The 15,946-nt window shown below is 38.1% G+C and overlaps 1 protein-coding gene across 1 annotated transcript in view; it reads right to left on the bottom strand.

Annotated features, from left to right (window-relative positions):
- HELQ (helicase, POLQ-like) overlaps positions 1 to 15,943 on the bottom strand; it is a gene marked incomplete at its 5' end in the record, with an annotated part of 16,506 nt that extends 563 nt beyond the window's left edge. Inside the window, 17 exons of the mRNA XM_010150252.1 lie at positions 1,286 to 1,420; positions 3,283 to 3,396; positions 3,894 to 4,067; positions 4,345 to 4,443; positions 5,928 to 6,085; positions 6,867 to 7,086; positions 7,612 to 7,716; positions 8,009 to 8,150; positions 9,015 to 9,254; positions 10,155 to 10,300; positions 11,023 to 11,121; positions 11,710 to 11,807; positions 12,287 to 12,359; positions 13,409 to 13,604; positions 14,155 to 14,344; positions 14,688 to 15,420; positions 15,830 to 15,943. Coding sequence (XP_010148554.1) covers positions 1,286 to 1,420; positions 3,283 to 3,396; positions 3,894 to 4,067; positions 4,345 to 4,443; positions 5,928 to 6,085; positions 6,867 to 7,086; positions 7,612 to 7,716; positions 8,009 to 8,150; positions 9,015 to 9,254; positions 10,155 to 10,300; positions 11,023 to 11,121; positions 11,710 to 11,807; positions 12,287 to 12,359; positions 13,409 to 13,604; positions 14,155 to 14,344; positions 14,688 to 15,420; positions 15,830 to 15,943 — 3,036 coding nt within the window. The remainder of the gene's footprint in view (positions 1 to 1,285; positions 1,421 to 3,282; positions 3,397 to 3,893; positions 4,068 to 4,344; positions 4,444 to 5,927; positions 6,086 to 6,866; positions 7,087 to 7,611; positions 7,717 to 8,008; positions 8,151 to 9,014; positions 9,255 to 10,154; positions 10,301 to 11,022; positions 11,122 to 11,709; positions 11,808 to 12,286; positions 12,360 to 13,408; positions 13,605 to 14,154; positions 14,345 to 14,687; positions 15,421 to 15,829) is intronic.
- Positions 15,944 to 15,946: the final 3 nt, after the last annotated feature.

Genomic DNA, 15,946 nt, shown 5'->3' with positions numbered 1-15,946 from the left:
AACCGCTTGTTGCTGGCCATCAGAGTATGTTCCCCAGTAGCACGTGTAGCATAACACAGACAAGCATTCCAACGTCCCAGTCCATCAGTTTTAATATCTGAGCATGAGCATAAGCTAGACTGGGGGATTTGGCACTGATGTAGATGAGGAATCTGCATCTGTCCTTTTCTTTGGGCAAACACCGCAGCAAAAAAGAGCCATAAGGAGCCTGCAACAACATGAGATCACAGAATGGTTTGGGTTGGAACGGACCTTAAAGATCATCTAGTTCCAACCCCCCTGCCATGGGCAGGGACACCTTCCACTAGACCAGGTTGCTCACAGCCTCATCCAGCCTGGCCTTGAAGACATCCAGGGGCATCCACAGCTTCTCTGGGCAACCTATTCCCAATGGCCATAATCTTTTAAGCACATGAGCCCTAGTACTTTTACTCCGTGAGAGTATACAAACCAAGACTTTGTTATTGACTGCACCATCCTTACACAACCCACACAGTCATTTATTCTGGGCATTCCCTCACTTTACCAAAAACTTGTTATTTTAGCAAAATCAAACATGAAGCCGATGCCATTGCAACAGCAGATGATTAATGGAGATTGAGGAGAGAAAATACTACCACTTGATAAATAAAATACTTGCTGCAATTTTTATTTACAGATCTTCTCCCCTGTATTAGTTACATATGCCTGAGGCACCAAGTGTGCCTAAGAGGCAGATATTAATGAAGGCCCTTCGCATGATACATATTCAAAATGGAAAACAATACAGGATAACAGAGCATGGCAAAAATAACCTAAATAGGTGATGTTAGCCCTATATCTTGTTGTTTCCCCTTTTTACAGTCCTTTAAAATCCTGTTCTTTTATCACAACTACCACTAGAATTTCTGTAAGGTAAGGCCTGAGATATGGGCAGAATCAAGCATTTTCAGTTATAACAGCATGGAGATCAAGGTAATCATTTAATTCTCACATTTCATCAAACTGTCAAACATTTTTGTCCTTGGCTTCCCCTCTGAAAAAGAGCCCAACTATCCTATATATAACATTGTTTTAAGAAGTTTGCCTGTCACGCAGAAGCACGAAGGTCAGCAATTGCTTGATTCATCAATTTTAACCATCTTAGATAAATGATATTGTCAAAAAAATATTTTCTTAATACAGGTCAGTATTTGGATCACAAATATCCACTAATGCCTTTCCCAGTAAACTGAATCCTCCCCTTTTAATGTCAAACATCCAATTCTGACATACTGAAGGAGGTTTTGGCAGCTCTGTGACTTACCTTTGCAGATGACACAATTTGTTTGGCTTGACGCCGTGACAAGTGCTCAATTGTCTTGACTAGCATTTCTGGATTTGCATTAGCCAAGTGTGCTAAAGTTTTGTACCCCGCATTATAAAGTTGTTTGGCTCGTGCCTGCAAGTCCAAAATTGTGTTAGATATTAAGTGACAGTCTCCGCACCAACCTCAAACATTTCATCTCTGCACATCAATCCAATTCTCTTTGATATCTTTCCAAGAACATGAATACTCACTGAGAATTTTTACTCCCCCAAAATACAGCTCTACTCCTTAGATATACCTCTCCAATCTTGTATTTTTTCCTTTAGTATCACAGCATGTGTTTTATTTCTCCAGTTTTGTGCAAAGTCACGCTGTGGGCTCACATATACAGGAGAGAGACACACCACAGGGCAGATTCTCTGGAATTTGACCGTCACCAAGGTAAGGGGGTGTGCACTGTCTGCCTCTCTCAACTTGGTTTGATCCTGTGGCTATGTGGTGTAGCCAAGCAGTACTGGCTTAACAGAGGGTCTCCGGGCAAACATTCCTTTTGCAAAACAAAACACTGCTAGAACTTTAAAAAGTTTAAATTAAAATGCATTGCTACACTAGTAGTGGAGGGTAATTTAGTATACGCAAGGGTTTAGTACCCTGAGTTATGAAATACCCATTTGGATGAACAACTGTTACACCTCCAAACATTTGGTCAATTATCTTTTGGTTTCCCTCCCTTCATCTTTTAAAGACAACAAGGAATAGAGACATTTATCTGATGGCATATGTGGGGGCTTTTTAGCATCCAACAGGTTAACAGCTTACACTATGTAACCTTCCTCCATGGTATGACTATGCACATCCATTGATGAGCATCATTCATTTCACCACAAATCACGACTGACTGTCAGCACATCTATCTGGCTGTTACATGCACAGCATGACTGATGATACAGCATCTTTGTCCACAAATGACTTAAACCTCATGAAAAAGTTTTAGATTGCTCTTTGAAACTGTGCAAGTAAATGTGCAGATAATTTTCTTGTTCACTACAGTCACCTTGATTGATTTTACCATTTCCACCACAGAAATCTAAGCAAACCACATCTCTTCAAGACAACAGCGTGCCTGCTACAGGTATCAGCTGTCGGTATAGTTTTAACTCCAGTGCAGAAATATCTGGATACTATGATAGCAGTAATTTTGAAGAGCTATCTTTAAAATACAACTTCAGCAGAATCACAATGTCCAGGCTGTTTTGTCCTTAGGCAGAAATGCTCCCACGTGGAGCGAGCCATGAAAAAAAAGACTATTTACCTTTTGCATCCAATTTAGAAATTTTGCCCTATACCAACAAACCCCATTAGGCTCTAATTCTTCATCATTGCTTAGCCTCTCAGAATAAGACCTTACTGCCACTAAATTCAATGGTTTGCTGACAAACTGACTCTACAACAGGCTGGACAGGCAAATTAGATCATTTCTGCCAAGAGGTCCAGTGGTTACTTATAAGCTTGCACTGAAGCCCAGAAAAGTTTTCAGATTTAATGGAGACCAGTTGAGTTTCTTATCTGAAGTGCATGCAGCACTGCAAGTGACTGTAAAAGCCCACATTCCCAATAGGGCTTCATGTATTTCTGTGAGGCTCTTCTAACTTCGCATATTTAGTTAATTCTTATACCTCTTTAGTCCCATGAACTGAAGAATCCTTACCACAAAAGAAACCTGGACTCTGTTTTCCAACAGGGTATACAGCTAAATTATGGTCCAAATAAAGACTTTTCACTGTTGCTGTGGTAGCAGACAGAAGAAAAACATTATTGGCTCCAGCTCACATTTCTTCTTCTTTCCTCATCCCAGAGCAGCGCTGGAGGCTATCTGCACTATGCCAGATCCTCAATAAAAAACTCGTTTGGTCTTCCAGATGTACTTGAAAGGCACAGTAACATTTAACGTACAAGCTTATGTTGAAAAATCTCACAAAGCCAGGTTTACTAACCTCTAGAACCCCTGCTACCTCCATCAGGGGGATGAGTTCTGTCTTAACGCAGTATGTCAGCTGCTTTGTAAGTTCTGTCAGCAAGGCTTTATAAACCCAAAATTCTTCCAGTTCCTGCAGAGACAAAGATCACTAAAAATCAGATCCTAAGTTCTGTATTTGGGGGGTATGACTGGTAAGATCTCTGCTGAGCAACAAGCACATATTTGGCTTTGAGACTGGGGAAGCACTGTTTTTTCTAGTTATCCTCTCAGCTAGTTGTAGAGTTGTATTCCTGAGACGACATTCCCCAACCAGATGGCCTTATTTCCAGAAGAATGGTAAAATTGTCAATTATTTCACCAACAGCACTGACACTGATCGATGCCCTGTACAGTTTGTACATTTTCACATTCTCAGTGCATAAAGCTTACTTTTAATATAAGAAATATCACTGTAAGAGCATGCTTTTCCAAACAGGAAACAATTTTGATCAGGAAAGGTGAAAAACCAGTTTTGCACAGGGAAGGTGAAATACAACACCTGTGGTCCAGTTCTAACGTAGAGAACAGAACTCCAGATTTTACGAAACCAATTCCAAAGAACTTACTGGAACTCATTTAACATGCTACCTCACAGAAATGTAGAACACAGGAGGCGAACGAAGCCGCAGAATTAAGGAGATTTTGCACATATCCTCGGGACATATTAAATTTCTCTGAAACACTCCATACGTTGGTCTCTTTCAGCAGGGTATAAAGGACGAACGACAGGTAGAGCCTGTTTACCACAGCACTGTCCACATTCTAGGAATAAAGTAAGTTAGAATTCAGAGCCAATATCAAGGTATTCTGTTAATGCTAAAAGGAAATTATTTTCATCTCTACTCCTTCACATCTCTAAAACACATCTATATTATAGCCAAAGATCTTAAACAACATTAGGAAAACCAACTAATGAGGTTAAAAGAACCTTAACAAGTAGTAAGTAAGAAAGAACATAGGCAGAAAAAAAATAGTGTTTGTAAATAATCAAATGAAATGACTAAACTGTCATCTTAGGTATGAGAAATCTCCATCTTACCTTTCTGATGGCTTGACCAGAAGCCTTTTTTGTAATAAAACTTTCAGGTACTCCCACAATATCCGCTATTTTTTGCTCTGCTGCACTTAGCTGGTTGAACTACAATAAAATTGACTACAGTCAAGATTATTTATTAACAAACCATTAGAAGTTACAAGTGTTACAAATCAGAAGAGATGAAGACAATGTCAATATGCTCTATTTAGCTATTAAAAAATAATTCACCTCAAATTTGTATAATATGACCTACACACAGAGAATTTGCTCTCCCTTTTCCCCCATGAATGACAAGCTTTCATTCTTTTAGTCTTGAACTTCACTGGTTTGGAAATACATTTATGTATGTGTTCTGCTGATAAACTTCTGGTGTGCCTATAACATGAAGTTTTTTTTTTTTTTTACACATGTATAGCCTACTCTAGAATAAAGGTGCATACAGCATCACTTTTCTCACATCTCTTGGTAAAAAATGTCTGTTTGTAGAAATAAGACTCAAGATGAACAGGTTAAAGAGAACTAAGTCACTTTTAAGTGCTCAAATATTTTTTACAAGATACTTTTAATGTTGATGACATATCTCCTGGATTGTCTTTCCCAAATGGTGATCAACCTTAAAGTTCTTCAAGCTTAACAATTGCTCTGCAGACTCCAGGGCAGTTTTATGAAGAATTTTCAGATATTTAATTATCTTAATTAAATAGAAAACATATATTCTATCTTATTCTAAAACATATATTTCTATATTATGTTATAGAAAACATAAGTCTACTACTCAGAGTGAAGCAATGTTTTCAGTATCTCTATATAGTACTAGAGTCACCAGACAGTCAGATCTGCAGCTTCGTTGCCTACTTCTCTGAATTATCTGTAACTGTCCATCTCTGAATGCCACATTTTAACAAAACTAAATAGATTTTAGTGCCACCCTTTGTATACAACACCTCTCTGTAAAAGGGAAGAGTTGAATGACAGGTAAATCTTACTGAGTGTGCAAGACTAGGATAAGGGCTGTGCTGATAAGGCTGACAGAAGCATAGTAGTCTAGGAAGGTATTGGGCACGGTGGGACAGTTGCAATTATGGCTGGAGTTAAGAATCAGATGTAACATTAAGACTTGACATTCTCTAGAGGATTTTGCTCCCTCAATTACAGATTAAATGAGCAAGGATCAGAAGGTAAATATGGCTCTTGCTTCATTTAATGGTGGTTTTCTTGCACGACTGCAATGATGTGGTTACATACGACTGGTTTATAGGGAAGCGTTGTTTAAGATTAACCAGACTCTGGTGACAGCAAGGCTAGCACCAAGGTCAGAGTCAGATCTGGAGTACTGGCAACTCAAGAAATGTGTTTCATGCCACCGTTTACCCCAAACATGTCCAAATATTATAGATGCAAAAAAGAACTTAGGTTTCCTTGCAATAGAGGAAAGCACTTCTGCCCTGAGACTGGAAACAGTGTATTTTAACTTTCTGTCAAATTATTACCTTACTACCTACATTTTCTGTGTGTATAAACTTACCTAAAGTTTAATAAGGAGGATAACTATATGCCCCAATGCATGTTTGCTAGTAAATTCTCACCTGTCTCAAGTATATCATCCAATCTGGGCTACAATTAAAAGTCATATCATATGGAGTTGCCAAATATAGAAGATGAAGATTGCTCTCAAGAATCAGCCCTTCTAAACCTTTCTTCAATTCTTTGTAGAGACGGTTGCAATATGCCAAGTCTATGGACCCTATAATAAGCACACAGAGTATTGTGATTTTAAACAGGCATAGTTAAGCGTAGTAGATTTTAACATCGAGTCCGTATTTAATCTTTCACAAAAGATGGCTACACCATCTAAACTGAAGGGAAACAACTGTAACCTGAATAATTGCTCTACCCTAACATGAACAGTGAAACAGAATCGAGGAAAGGCAGTCATCTATTGACATGTATGTCCATTCTGTGTGAGGTTTTGGAGTGTTTGTGAATTGCCTCAGCTTTAATAAAATACTGGAACAATCTCATAGACTGAAAGAATCTTTCAGAGATTCTCCCTATTCCAATTGCATTCCATACTTCTGATCTTTAAGCTATGACAGGAAAAGAGAACTTCCCAGTATGCTCTCTTCCTTATTACAACCGGTCTACATGTCATATGCTTCCTTTCCCTCTTAAGCTTCCCGCTAGGTAAAGAAATCACCTGTCCATAACAAATCATAAAACAAGGTCGTGAGCCATTTTTATTACAATCACTAGATCAAATCTTGAAATATTTTTTTTGGAACACAGTTCTGGTTTTACTCCAATTGTGACCAATCTTGTTACACTTCATTCCCATCAAGTTTAGTCATGCACTATTTATTCATCTCCATTTTCAGTCTAGCACATCATTTAGTAATCAAAACTGTCTCTCTACAACTTATTTTTCAGTGCAGTTTCAGACTGAAGATGGGAAAACATTGAATTGAAATAAGGCTGGGATGAAAGCGTGTGTTGAAACAAAACTTATAAGAATGAAGAAGTCTTACCTTTATACGTAGCTTTACCCAGCAGTGTGACTGTTAGCATACATTTGGAATTGTCATCCTTCTCAGATATTCTTCCTTTCAGAAGTCCTTTTTCTACTAGGTTTTCTAGCCCATCTTTAATTACCTCTGAGAGACTCTTCTCTTTAGACAACAGCTGCTGCTGAACACCCAGCAATGTACTGCACATGAAATTGTTGACTTCCTCAAGGGTCACAGCTATCTGCATCAGTTTTGCAAGTGTTTAGCATGTTTAAAGGTGTCATTTCACATAACACATTTCATAAGATATACAAAAAAATTTACTGAATAGAGAAGCAGTTTGATATCCTGTTAATGTGTTTCTATAAAAATACACAACAACAAATGCAATGATAAGCAGTCTGTGATTGATCTGATGGGACTGCTCTGTCTGTCCTATTATTCTAGCTACTGAATCATGTCAATTTGTTTCCACTGCTTCTATTTGTATTTTGAATCAAGTATCAAAAACGGTAATATTAAACTGTAATGTATCATAAGGTAGATATAATTGACTTTTACACATAAGGAAATGGTCATGTTACATGATTATTTGACAGCTGAGTTAATTAAAAAGAATAATCAAATCTTTGTCCTTCTCATCTGATTAGAAGTTATTCTGAACTTGTAGCAAATCTGTTAAAAGCATCTGTTTTTCATAGAATCAACAGATTTTCTTTGCATTCCCAAGCACTTAAGTTACTCACAGAGAAGAGTTAACTGATACCTTCAGTCCAACCAAAGACAACAACAGGCTCTGCATTCCCTTGTTCAACTCCAGCAGAAGATTGCTGCAACAATTCTCCAAAGGACTGTGAACTAAATCTTGAACCTAAAAAGAGCAAGACAGACATCAGTTCAGAGAAAATATTTATGCATTAGTTTTACACTTTTCAAACTGGTTTTAGTTTGCATGATTCAAATATAAGGAAAATAAGTGTAGACGTCTAAAGTTTACAGTTCACATCTGAAAACAAACCACAAGGGCTGCTTATAGGTAAGTCAGTCAAATATTTGCAACATTAAGAAGTGAAGAAAAAATTAAGCTGGGCAGCTCAGCTCCTCCTGTTTATCCCACCCGCTTAATCCAACAATAAGAATTACCGACAGCTCTGAAAAATTACCAAATGTTTGTCTTTCTCTTGCGCTATGAGAATACTTTCTCCAGCACTGTCAATACCAGCTCGACCAGCTCTGCCAATCATTTGTTTATACTGGTTCTTCTTCAGGAAGTCGTTAGCAACATAAGGAGCTCTTAGAATAACTCTGTAAAGAAGTCGTTATTAAGTTACACTTTATATTAAAACTACTAAAGCAGCAATAACATTTTACAAATGCGTTCTTTATATATGCCCCTGGCTTAGTAACTTATGAAAGTCAAATGCACCTGTTGGAGCAGATGGTAAATGTTTTCCTGGTTGGTTTACACGAAAATAAAGGTTTACCGAATGGTAAGCCACATTCATTATGTTTTGTGCAGCCTTTGGAGCTAATCTTTTGCACTACTCAACAGCCTGAGTTGAAGAGTGAAAAGCATAGAGATATAAAATAAACCCTACTAAAAAACACAGGCAACACTGATGATACATCAGTTATGCTAGAAAGACAACACCTGTCTGTGTTATTTCTTTTTTCTCCCCTCATATGCATTATTGGAACATACATGCACACCAAACTGGATTCTTAGCAAACAGTCCTCGGTCATACAGAGTACAGCAGCCAGATCATCAGCACTTGTGTAAGTAAAGAGAACACATTTCTGTGTTGAAACATATTAAAACTATCCAGAAGGATTTATTTTACAATTTAAACGCTGTTCTTAGGACAATATCTAAAGAAACCACCATAAATTCCTTCTTCTTCTGGATGATGTTATTAAAATACTGAAGCATTTCCTCAGTTTATTCAAGTTCCCTTAATCCCTTTAGATGAAGGCTCTTCAGCTACGCATTCTGCTACTGATTCACATTTCCTACGTAAAAATTTGCAGTCTTGTGTCCCGGGTTGAACACAAAAACCCTTATGCTTCCGTTTTGCTTGCAAAAGCAGAAACATACTTTAAGTAGCACAGATATTTCCAACTTACAGCAATTTTTCTACGCGTCAGTGGAATCAGTCTCAGTTACTAACCTTCTAGCTGGCAGGTTGACTCCAGCAGCTAACGTAGCTGTGCAAGCAAGCAGACACAGGACACCTGCAGAATATGCTTCCTCTATGCATTTTCTTTCATCATTTGTAAGGCCACTATGGTGATAGGCAATACCAAAAGGGATTGTTTGCTTCAGAACAGGACAGACACTTCCATTTCCAATACTCTTTAGGTTCTTGAGGAGATCTTGTTTCTCTTTTGCCCTGTGAGCTATAAATTCTCTTGGAGGAGGAAAAGCATTTCTTTAGACTTTGATCAATCACTAACTACTTAAGAAAAAAAGAAAAAAGAGACTGTCTACTGGTGTTCATTATCCATGCCTCTAACATCTAGGCTGAAGAAAGAGTTATTTCCAGTAACTTTAAAATAACAATACTTAGGAGACTGAGCTGCAGTAGAGCTCTTCTCTGGCTTGTAGGCACAGATGGGATCAAACACTGACTGGCTGGGGGTATCAAGTGCACTGAAGAACACAAACAGGGCTGGTATCAGCTTGTAGCGAAGATTATAGGTACATCAAAAATGGTTCCAATTTTGATGGCCAGGGAGGGGCTTTGTTTATTTTAACACTACTTCTTCCTACATGAAATTTAACTTTGCTAGTCCACTATGAGTTGATCAAAGCAATCACATTTAAATGAAACCAAATCTAAGTCTTACTTCCTTTTCTTTATTAACAAAGTCTGGTTTAGATTTTACAATGTGTATTCATAAAGCAGGCATGGAACAGAGATTACTCAATCTACTAGTAACATACATGATCAAATACCAGGCTACAGAGGAAAAGTTTGTGTTCTAAGTTTGCATAGACCAGTGCCAAAGGGACATGAAGTTAGATTAATCTAGTATGCTTTTCCTTTTTTCTTTATGATTTGTACTCTAATAACCATTTATTCAACTAGTTTGTTTAAAAAAATAAGAGGGCTTTTTTGGTAAAACATTTGTTTAATGAGTCTTGAGCAGTTTGCTACCAGTTACGCAGTTAGCAACTTTTCATGATTTCCTATTCAAAGTATTTACTTCTGATCACCAGGGAAAGTCACTTGCAAACTAGTGAAGGTAAATCCTAACTTCTGACCAATCATTCCACATGTAGTTAAAAAAAATCATGACATACTTACTTCTTGAGATACTTGCACACCATTGAAGCCACATTTTCACAGTTCTTTTTAGTGGGACAAAAGATTAGGCAGGAATATTTAGGAATAACCTCTGTAACCAGTGCAACGATGTGGTCAGGATCTGCTTTCTCCAGATTACTAGAATACTGTCATAAACAGATTGACAAACATTTAAACTCAGAAATTAAGTCATAAAGTAAGTATTCAAGATTGGTTGTCAACCTTCACTAGAATACTCTCATTTGCTTTAACGTGACATAATTGCCAGAAGATCTAGGATAAGTTTTTCTCCCAGTCCCTCACTTGAAAGGGTTTATTAACACAGCTAGCTTGAACTGTGTGATATATGGATGTAAGAATTAAATGCTTCGCTTTTTCCCCTTTACTTCAATTTTTTTAGTGACACCATAGTGATGTTACTTGTGCCACTGGAAGTCTACCATAACGCAATGCCTTCATTTCTTTGAAATAAATCCCTGCAAGGCAGTAATAAACCAACAAAACCAAAATAAGATGTCGTCTTTTAGTATCATTGAAGAGTGATGAACTGTTGATAAAATCTACCCCAAAACATACAGCACTGGGTATCCGCTCTTCACACATCACAATACTGATGAAACCTCTACCTTAAAGAGCATCAGATGAGTGAAAATAGAGTTAAGCATTCAGTATTTTAAAGGCCTTTTTTCCTCCCCAAAACCTAGCATTTTCTTTCTCATCAGTATAACAAATGAATTATCATGTTTAAGTAATTTCTTTGGTAAAGCTCTGTAAACAATTCAGTAAAAATAAAAGTTATAGTTATGAAAAGTAAGGTAATACTTTTCATAACTATAGTTTAAAGAAACTACAAGCACCTCAGTTTTACCTTGAAATTAAGAAGACGTGAAAAAGTAAAGCCTTTCTCTGTTTTGCTGTCAACTGCATAAATGGTGTCTCGTACCTTTACATATTCCTTTAATTCTACCTAGGGAGATATAAGCCATAAACAGAGCCTTCAGTTGAATTACCAAGTCTTCTCTAAAGATTAAGCTATTCTTGATGTACAGCTGATTTTTTAAGCATCACACTTAATAGGCATACATCCTTACATGCACACAAACAAACATTTCAACCCATCAAGAGTTTCTTATAAGTTAATTGGTTTAATTATTTGACTTGAGAAAGCATCTAATTATAACTAAGAATGTGACAAATGTTGTATCCCATGAACAATTCAAGCCACTGTCATGACCGTGCTCGAGCATCAGCAGCCCAAATTCTAGTTATACCAAATGCACTGTTATGAATTACCGCAGTAGCTATAGTTTAGAAATTGGTTTAGTTGAAATGACACAAATGGCTTAACACAGCCATATAAAGGTAGTGGCATTTGTGCCTTGACAAGTGCATAGTGCTATTTATTTTACTGCTACCACTGCAAGCAGTAGCAGGCATTATATTATGTTACACCACAAAATTAAGAACAGAAGCTGTGATACGATGTTGAACAGTTATGCAATGCTTTTAAACACAAATATCATCTTTACTACTTCATGGTATCTTGTATACAGACCGGTCTAAAATTATTCGTGTAGTACTCTGCTTGCAGGAACTTCTGCAGGTCTCCAACATTATTTAAAGTTGCACTCATTCCAATGATTTGCGTGTTTTCTGTAAAACAGAAGTTGAGATGAATTTACTGCCACATTCGCAGTTTGGAAGACAGCTGCTCAGTATTTAATTCATAAGCCTGCTTCTTCGTTGTTAGTTGTTTTAAATGCCAAAGCAGCAGGTCTGAAGAGGGATACAGCTAACAAATATTACCTGAGATGTAAACATAAAAAAGGAATCCTTCTCTACAGAAGCATTTAATTGGGATGGCTAAGGGACTCCTACGAAGAAATGGAAGACATTTGATAATACGCAGGAATTCTCAGAGAAGTAGTATCAAAAAAGCTTCAAAAACACCCAGCCCATCATTACAGGGTCAACTAACACTTAAATGATTAAGCACTGGCAATGCGTGGAGTCATACCACGTTTTTCAACAGCAGCCAGACCACCACAAGTCCAGAAAGCAAAAGTAAGACTTCTCTCTAGTGACATCATAACTAGAATATTTTAATAGCATTAACTGCAGCCATGACTTACTACTAACGTAAAGAATCTTTGCAAGAGTGATTTCCAGCGTTGCTCCGCGACTTCCCTCGCCAAGCATATGCAACTGTGCACAGAGAGGGAAAAAGAAAATGCAAGAGTATTAGGATTTAGGGTGTTGGGTTTTTTTGTAGAAATACTCTTATTATGTAGAGTCCTAAACAAATATTACAGAAATGTCTTCACTGGACTTTGTCATGATATTCCTCTGGCAAATTCTGACTGCTAAGCCTCTTCCAGAACCACAGCCTCACTGAAACCTTTAAGAATCACAGAAAAACAGACCCAAGAGCAAACACAGGTAAACAAGATTTACCTTCCATTTAAGTGGACACAAACAATTAACTCCTGACAGTAAACAGTCAATGTTTACATTGACAAAAAATTCTTTGTATTCAACAGCCTAAAGAAATTCTAAACAAATCATGTTTTAAGCAACACACACAGTGGAAGTTAATATAAAGAACATTTCTAGCAGCCAGCTACCACCAGAAAAAGTAGAAGTTAATGCTTAAGCTGCCTCCCATTGAGCAGCTGCTGTGTTAAAGTAAGATGAAGCAGTCTATGAATGAGACATCACTGCCAGATGTTGCACACGTGATTCAACTCCGCAATCAACCCTCAGTAGCACAGCTCAGCCACACCACTAAAGCACAGTAAGAGGCAGGTCTCACAGTCAAATGTTACTTATTTTTCTTTTTTATGTTTCATTTAGTCATTATTAATACCAGACACAAAGTCTCACACTTTGACAGGTAGGAGTTCAATTCTGGGATTCATAAAATACAGTCCGTATGATTAAAGTGATTAATGTATTTTCTAATCTATTAGGGGTGTCTGACTGAGGAGTAGTTACTAAGTAATTCACCATCAACTACTAACAGTAGATGTCTCAATACAGAACCTCTTGTCCTGATACAGCACCAAATGCTTCAGTTAAAGAAAAATAGCTTTCAATACTGTGTACTTATGCAGAAAAAAAACTCAAGTAGCAATAATTTCACAATAAACACTCACAGCAAAACCAAATAACCAAAAAACTGCTCTTTGCTAATAATTGCATAGTACAAATACAAAAATTTGCAACATATAACCCGAGCAAATGTTGTAGCATACCTCATCTACTACAACCAGACCAAGGTTATCAATTCTTTCTGTTTCAATTAAGGAATTCACTAGAGCATGTCCTTTTTCTATAGTAGCAATATAAAGAGACTTTTTTATTCTCCTCTTGATTGGTGGAAATCTTCCTTTACTTCCTGCGTATTCTTCAACCAGGAAACCCAATTCTATCCCAAAACTCGATAAACCCCTAACCTGTAAAAAACCCAAAGATCCATTAGAGAACAAACTCATGCTCATTTTGGATTTCAGAGCTGCCTCAAGAACTCAACATGCATAAAACCAACACACACCACAATCAACTGCTTGAATTAGTGACAACATACAGGCCATGACTTCCTTTTCCAGCTGCAAAGCTGAAGTGTTTACAAATATTACCGCGATTAGGTTACATCTGTTCTCTAAAACTGACTTTTCCTTTAAATCAAAACCCACCTAATTTTTATTTCAAGGCCATTTCTTTAGCAAGTTGGGCAGTACAGATCTACAACTGCAGAACTATACATAACATTGCAAAAAGCTATTATTTCAACATTCCGCACACTTTATAACTCGGCATCTTCACTTCATAATGTAAGTCTGGTTTATTATGAAATTACTGGCCCTCAGAGCAGCATTTAGGAGAGGAGTCACTCGCTTCCCACCATATATTTAAGAAAATCATGGGATTTGCTAAAATTAGTGTTCAAACCAGCCAAGTAACAAGGTATATCAGAAAAGATAAGCAGTATCAGAAACACTGTATCCAGACCTTTTCTTGGACAATGGCAACATACGGCAGGATCATCAGAACATCTTTCTGCCTACAGAGTAATTCTTGGAGAATTAGTATTTCAGCTACAAGCGTTTTTCCACCACTGGTTGGCAAAGAGTATATTAAATTCTTTCTCTGCTGTAGAGATTCTAACATTAAGCAATCATTCTGCCATTCTGCAAAATTAAAAAAAGATAATTAGCAACACCCAGGAGCATGGTAATCAGCATCAAAATGCTCATTTCATTAAAAAAATAAGCCTAGTGTTCCAAAGCTGTTCTTCACTAAACCACTAAAAGCTTTCAGCGATCAAGCCTTCTAAAGTATTCTCTAAGACATATCAAGCTTTCCCACACATCTAGTAAAACGCCAAATAACCACTTAATAAAACACAACAACAACCACTTTCCAACATGGTTTACATTAAATATTGCCTTAACTATTTTGATGGTATAATGGGCAAAACACGTAACACTTTACTAGCAATGGTTTTTTTCAACAAACCATTAGTTACATTACCATAAAGCATTTCAATCCCCCGCAATTGTCTGAACAGGTCTTTAACTTTGCTAGGTAATCCATAAAAAGGGCCTATATCAACAGAAGAGGATTCAATAGCTTTCCTAGCAACACACATCTCTTCAGATAAAACAGCTTCTTTAAGCTGCTTGGTCTTAGAGACCTGCAGAGTCTGGGCTTTGGCATTTCCAGTCATAGCATTTTTCAGATGATCTTTAAGACTCTCAGTTTTAAACAAATTACACTTAGAGTCTGAGGAAAAGTCAGTAGGTTTGTTCCTGTGTTCAGCATCAGGACAAAGAGATGAAGGACTCCTGATTTTGTCCAAGGAAGAATCCACACATTCATTCTCCCTTTCTAAGGCTGGAGATACTCTAGAGCCAGAAGAAAGTTCATCCATTTTCTCAAAATACAAAAGTTGTGATGAGGGCAAGTCATCTAAAATAGATTCACTCAGTTCTTGATTGCTATCCACCAGGTCATTCTCATTCGTTTGGAATGCATCCTCTTTGTCAGCTTTAAGGATAACCACGTTTTCTGAAGTAGACAAAGTATCTTCTGTTTTCTGGTGAATTCCTGACTGAGGATTCCCAAGTATGTCTCCAGCTGTTTTGATATCCGTATTTTTATCCTGCAGGTATTTATGCTCTATGTCCTCAACTTGAGCTAGCAGAGAATCATTTCCAAAAAAGCTGTCATAGTCGCCAAACATATCTTCTTCACTATCGCCGCACTGCAAACACATAAGGCATGTTAATACCCCCGAGCAACACTAAAGGCGGCAGCCTAACTCCGAACAGCACACACGGGGTGTAAGCCACTCAGCTCTTCCCAAGCTAACAGGTACAGCCAAGTGGCTATCTGATGTCGTCTGGGAGGAAAACCTCTGAAGGGACGCGTGCTGTAACTTAGTGAGAGTTAACCTACCAGCAGACATGACGCTTGGATAGCTACCGGGCAGGAATTATTTTTTTAAAAGCCACTTTAAGCCAAAGCGCGCCCTTTCTCATACAACGCAAGGTCCTCCCCGACCAACCTCAGGCAGGGTCGACCTGGGCCAAGCCCCCTGCCAGGCGGGGTCACCTCGCGCCTCGGTGCCCGGCCCCAAGAGCCTACTTGTCCGCATCCCACCATCCCCGTACCAGGGTCTCCGTCAGGGGCCCCTCGCCAGGAGAGCTCCGCCTCTTGGGAGCCACCGGCGAGCAGACGGCGCCGGGCTGCAACGGGGCCCGGCTCCGCTTGCGGACAGGCCCGGGGCG

Source organism: Eurypyga helias, unplaced genomic scaffold (genome assembly GCF_000690775.1).
Source record: "Eurypyga helias isolate BGI_N326 unplaced genomic scaffold, ASM69077v1 scaffold21944, whole genome shotgun sequence".
NCBI lineage: Eukaryota > Metazoa > Chordata > Aves > Eurypygiformes > Eurypygidae > Eurypyga > Eurypyga helias.
This window is presented reverse-complemented; position numbering and strand designations above follow the sequence as displayed.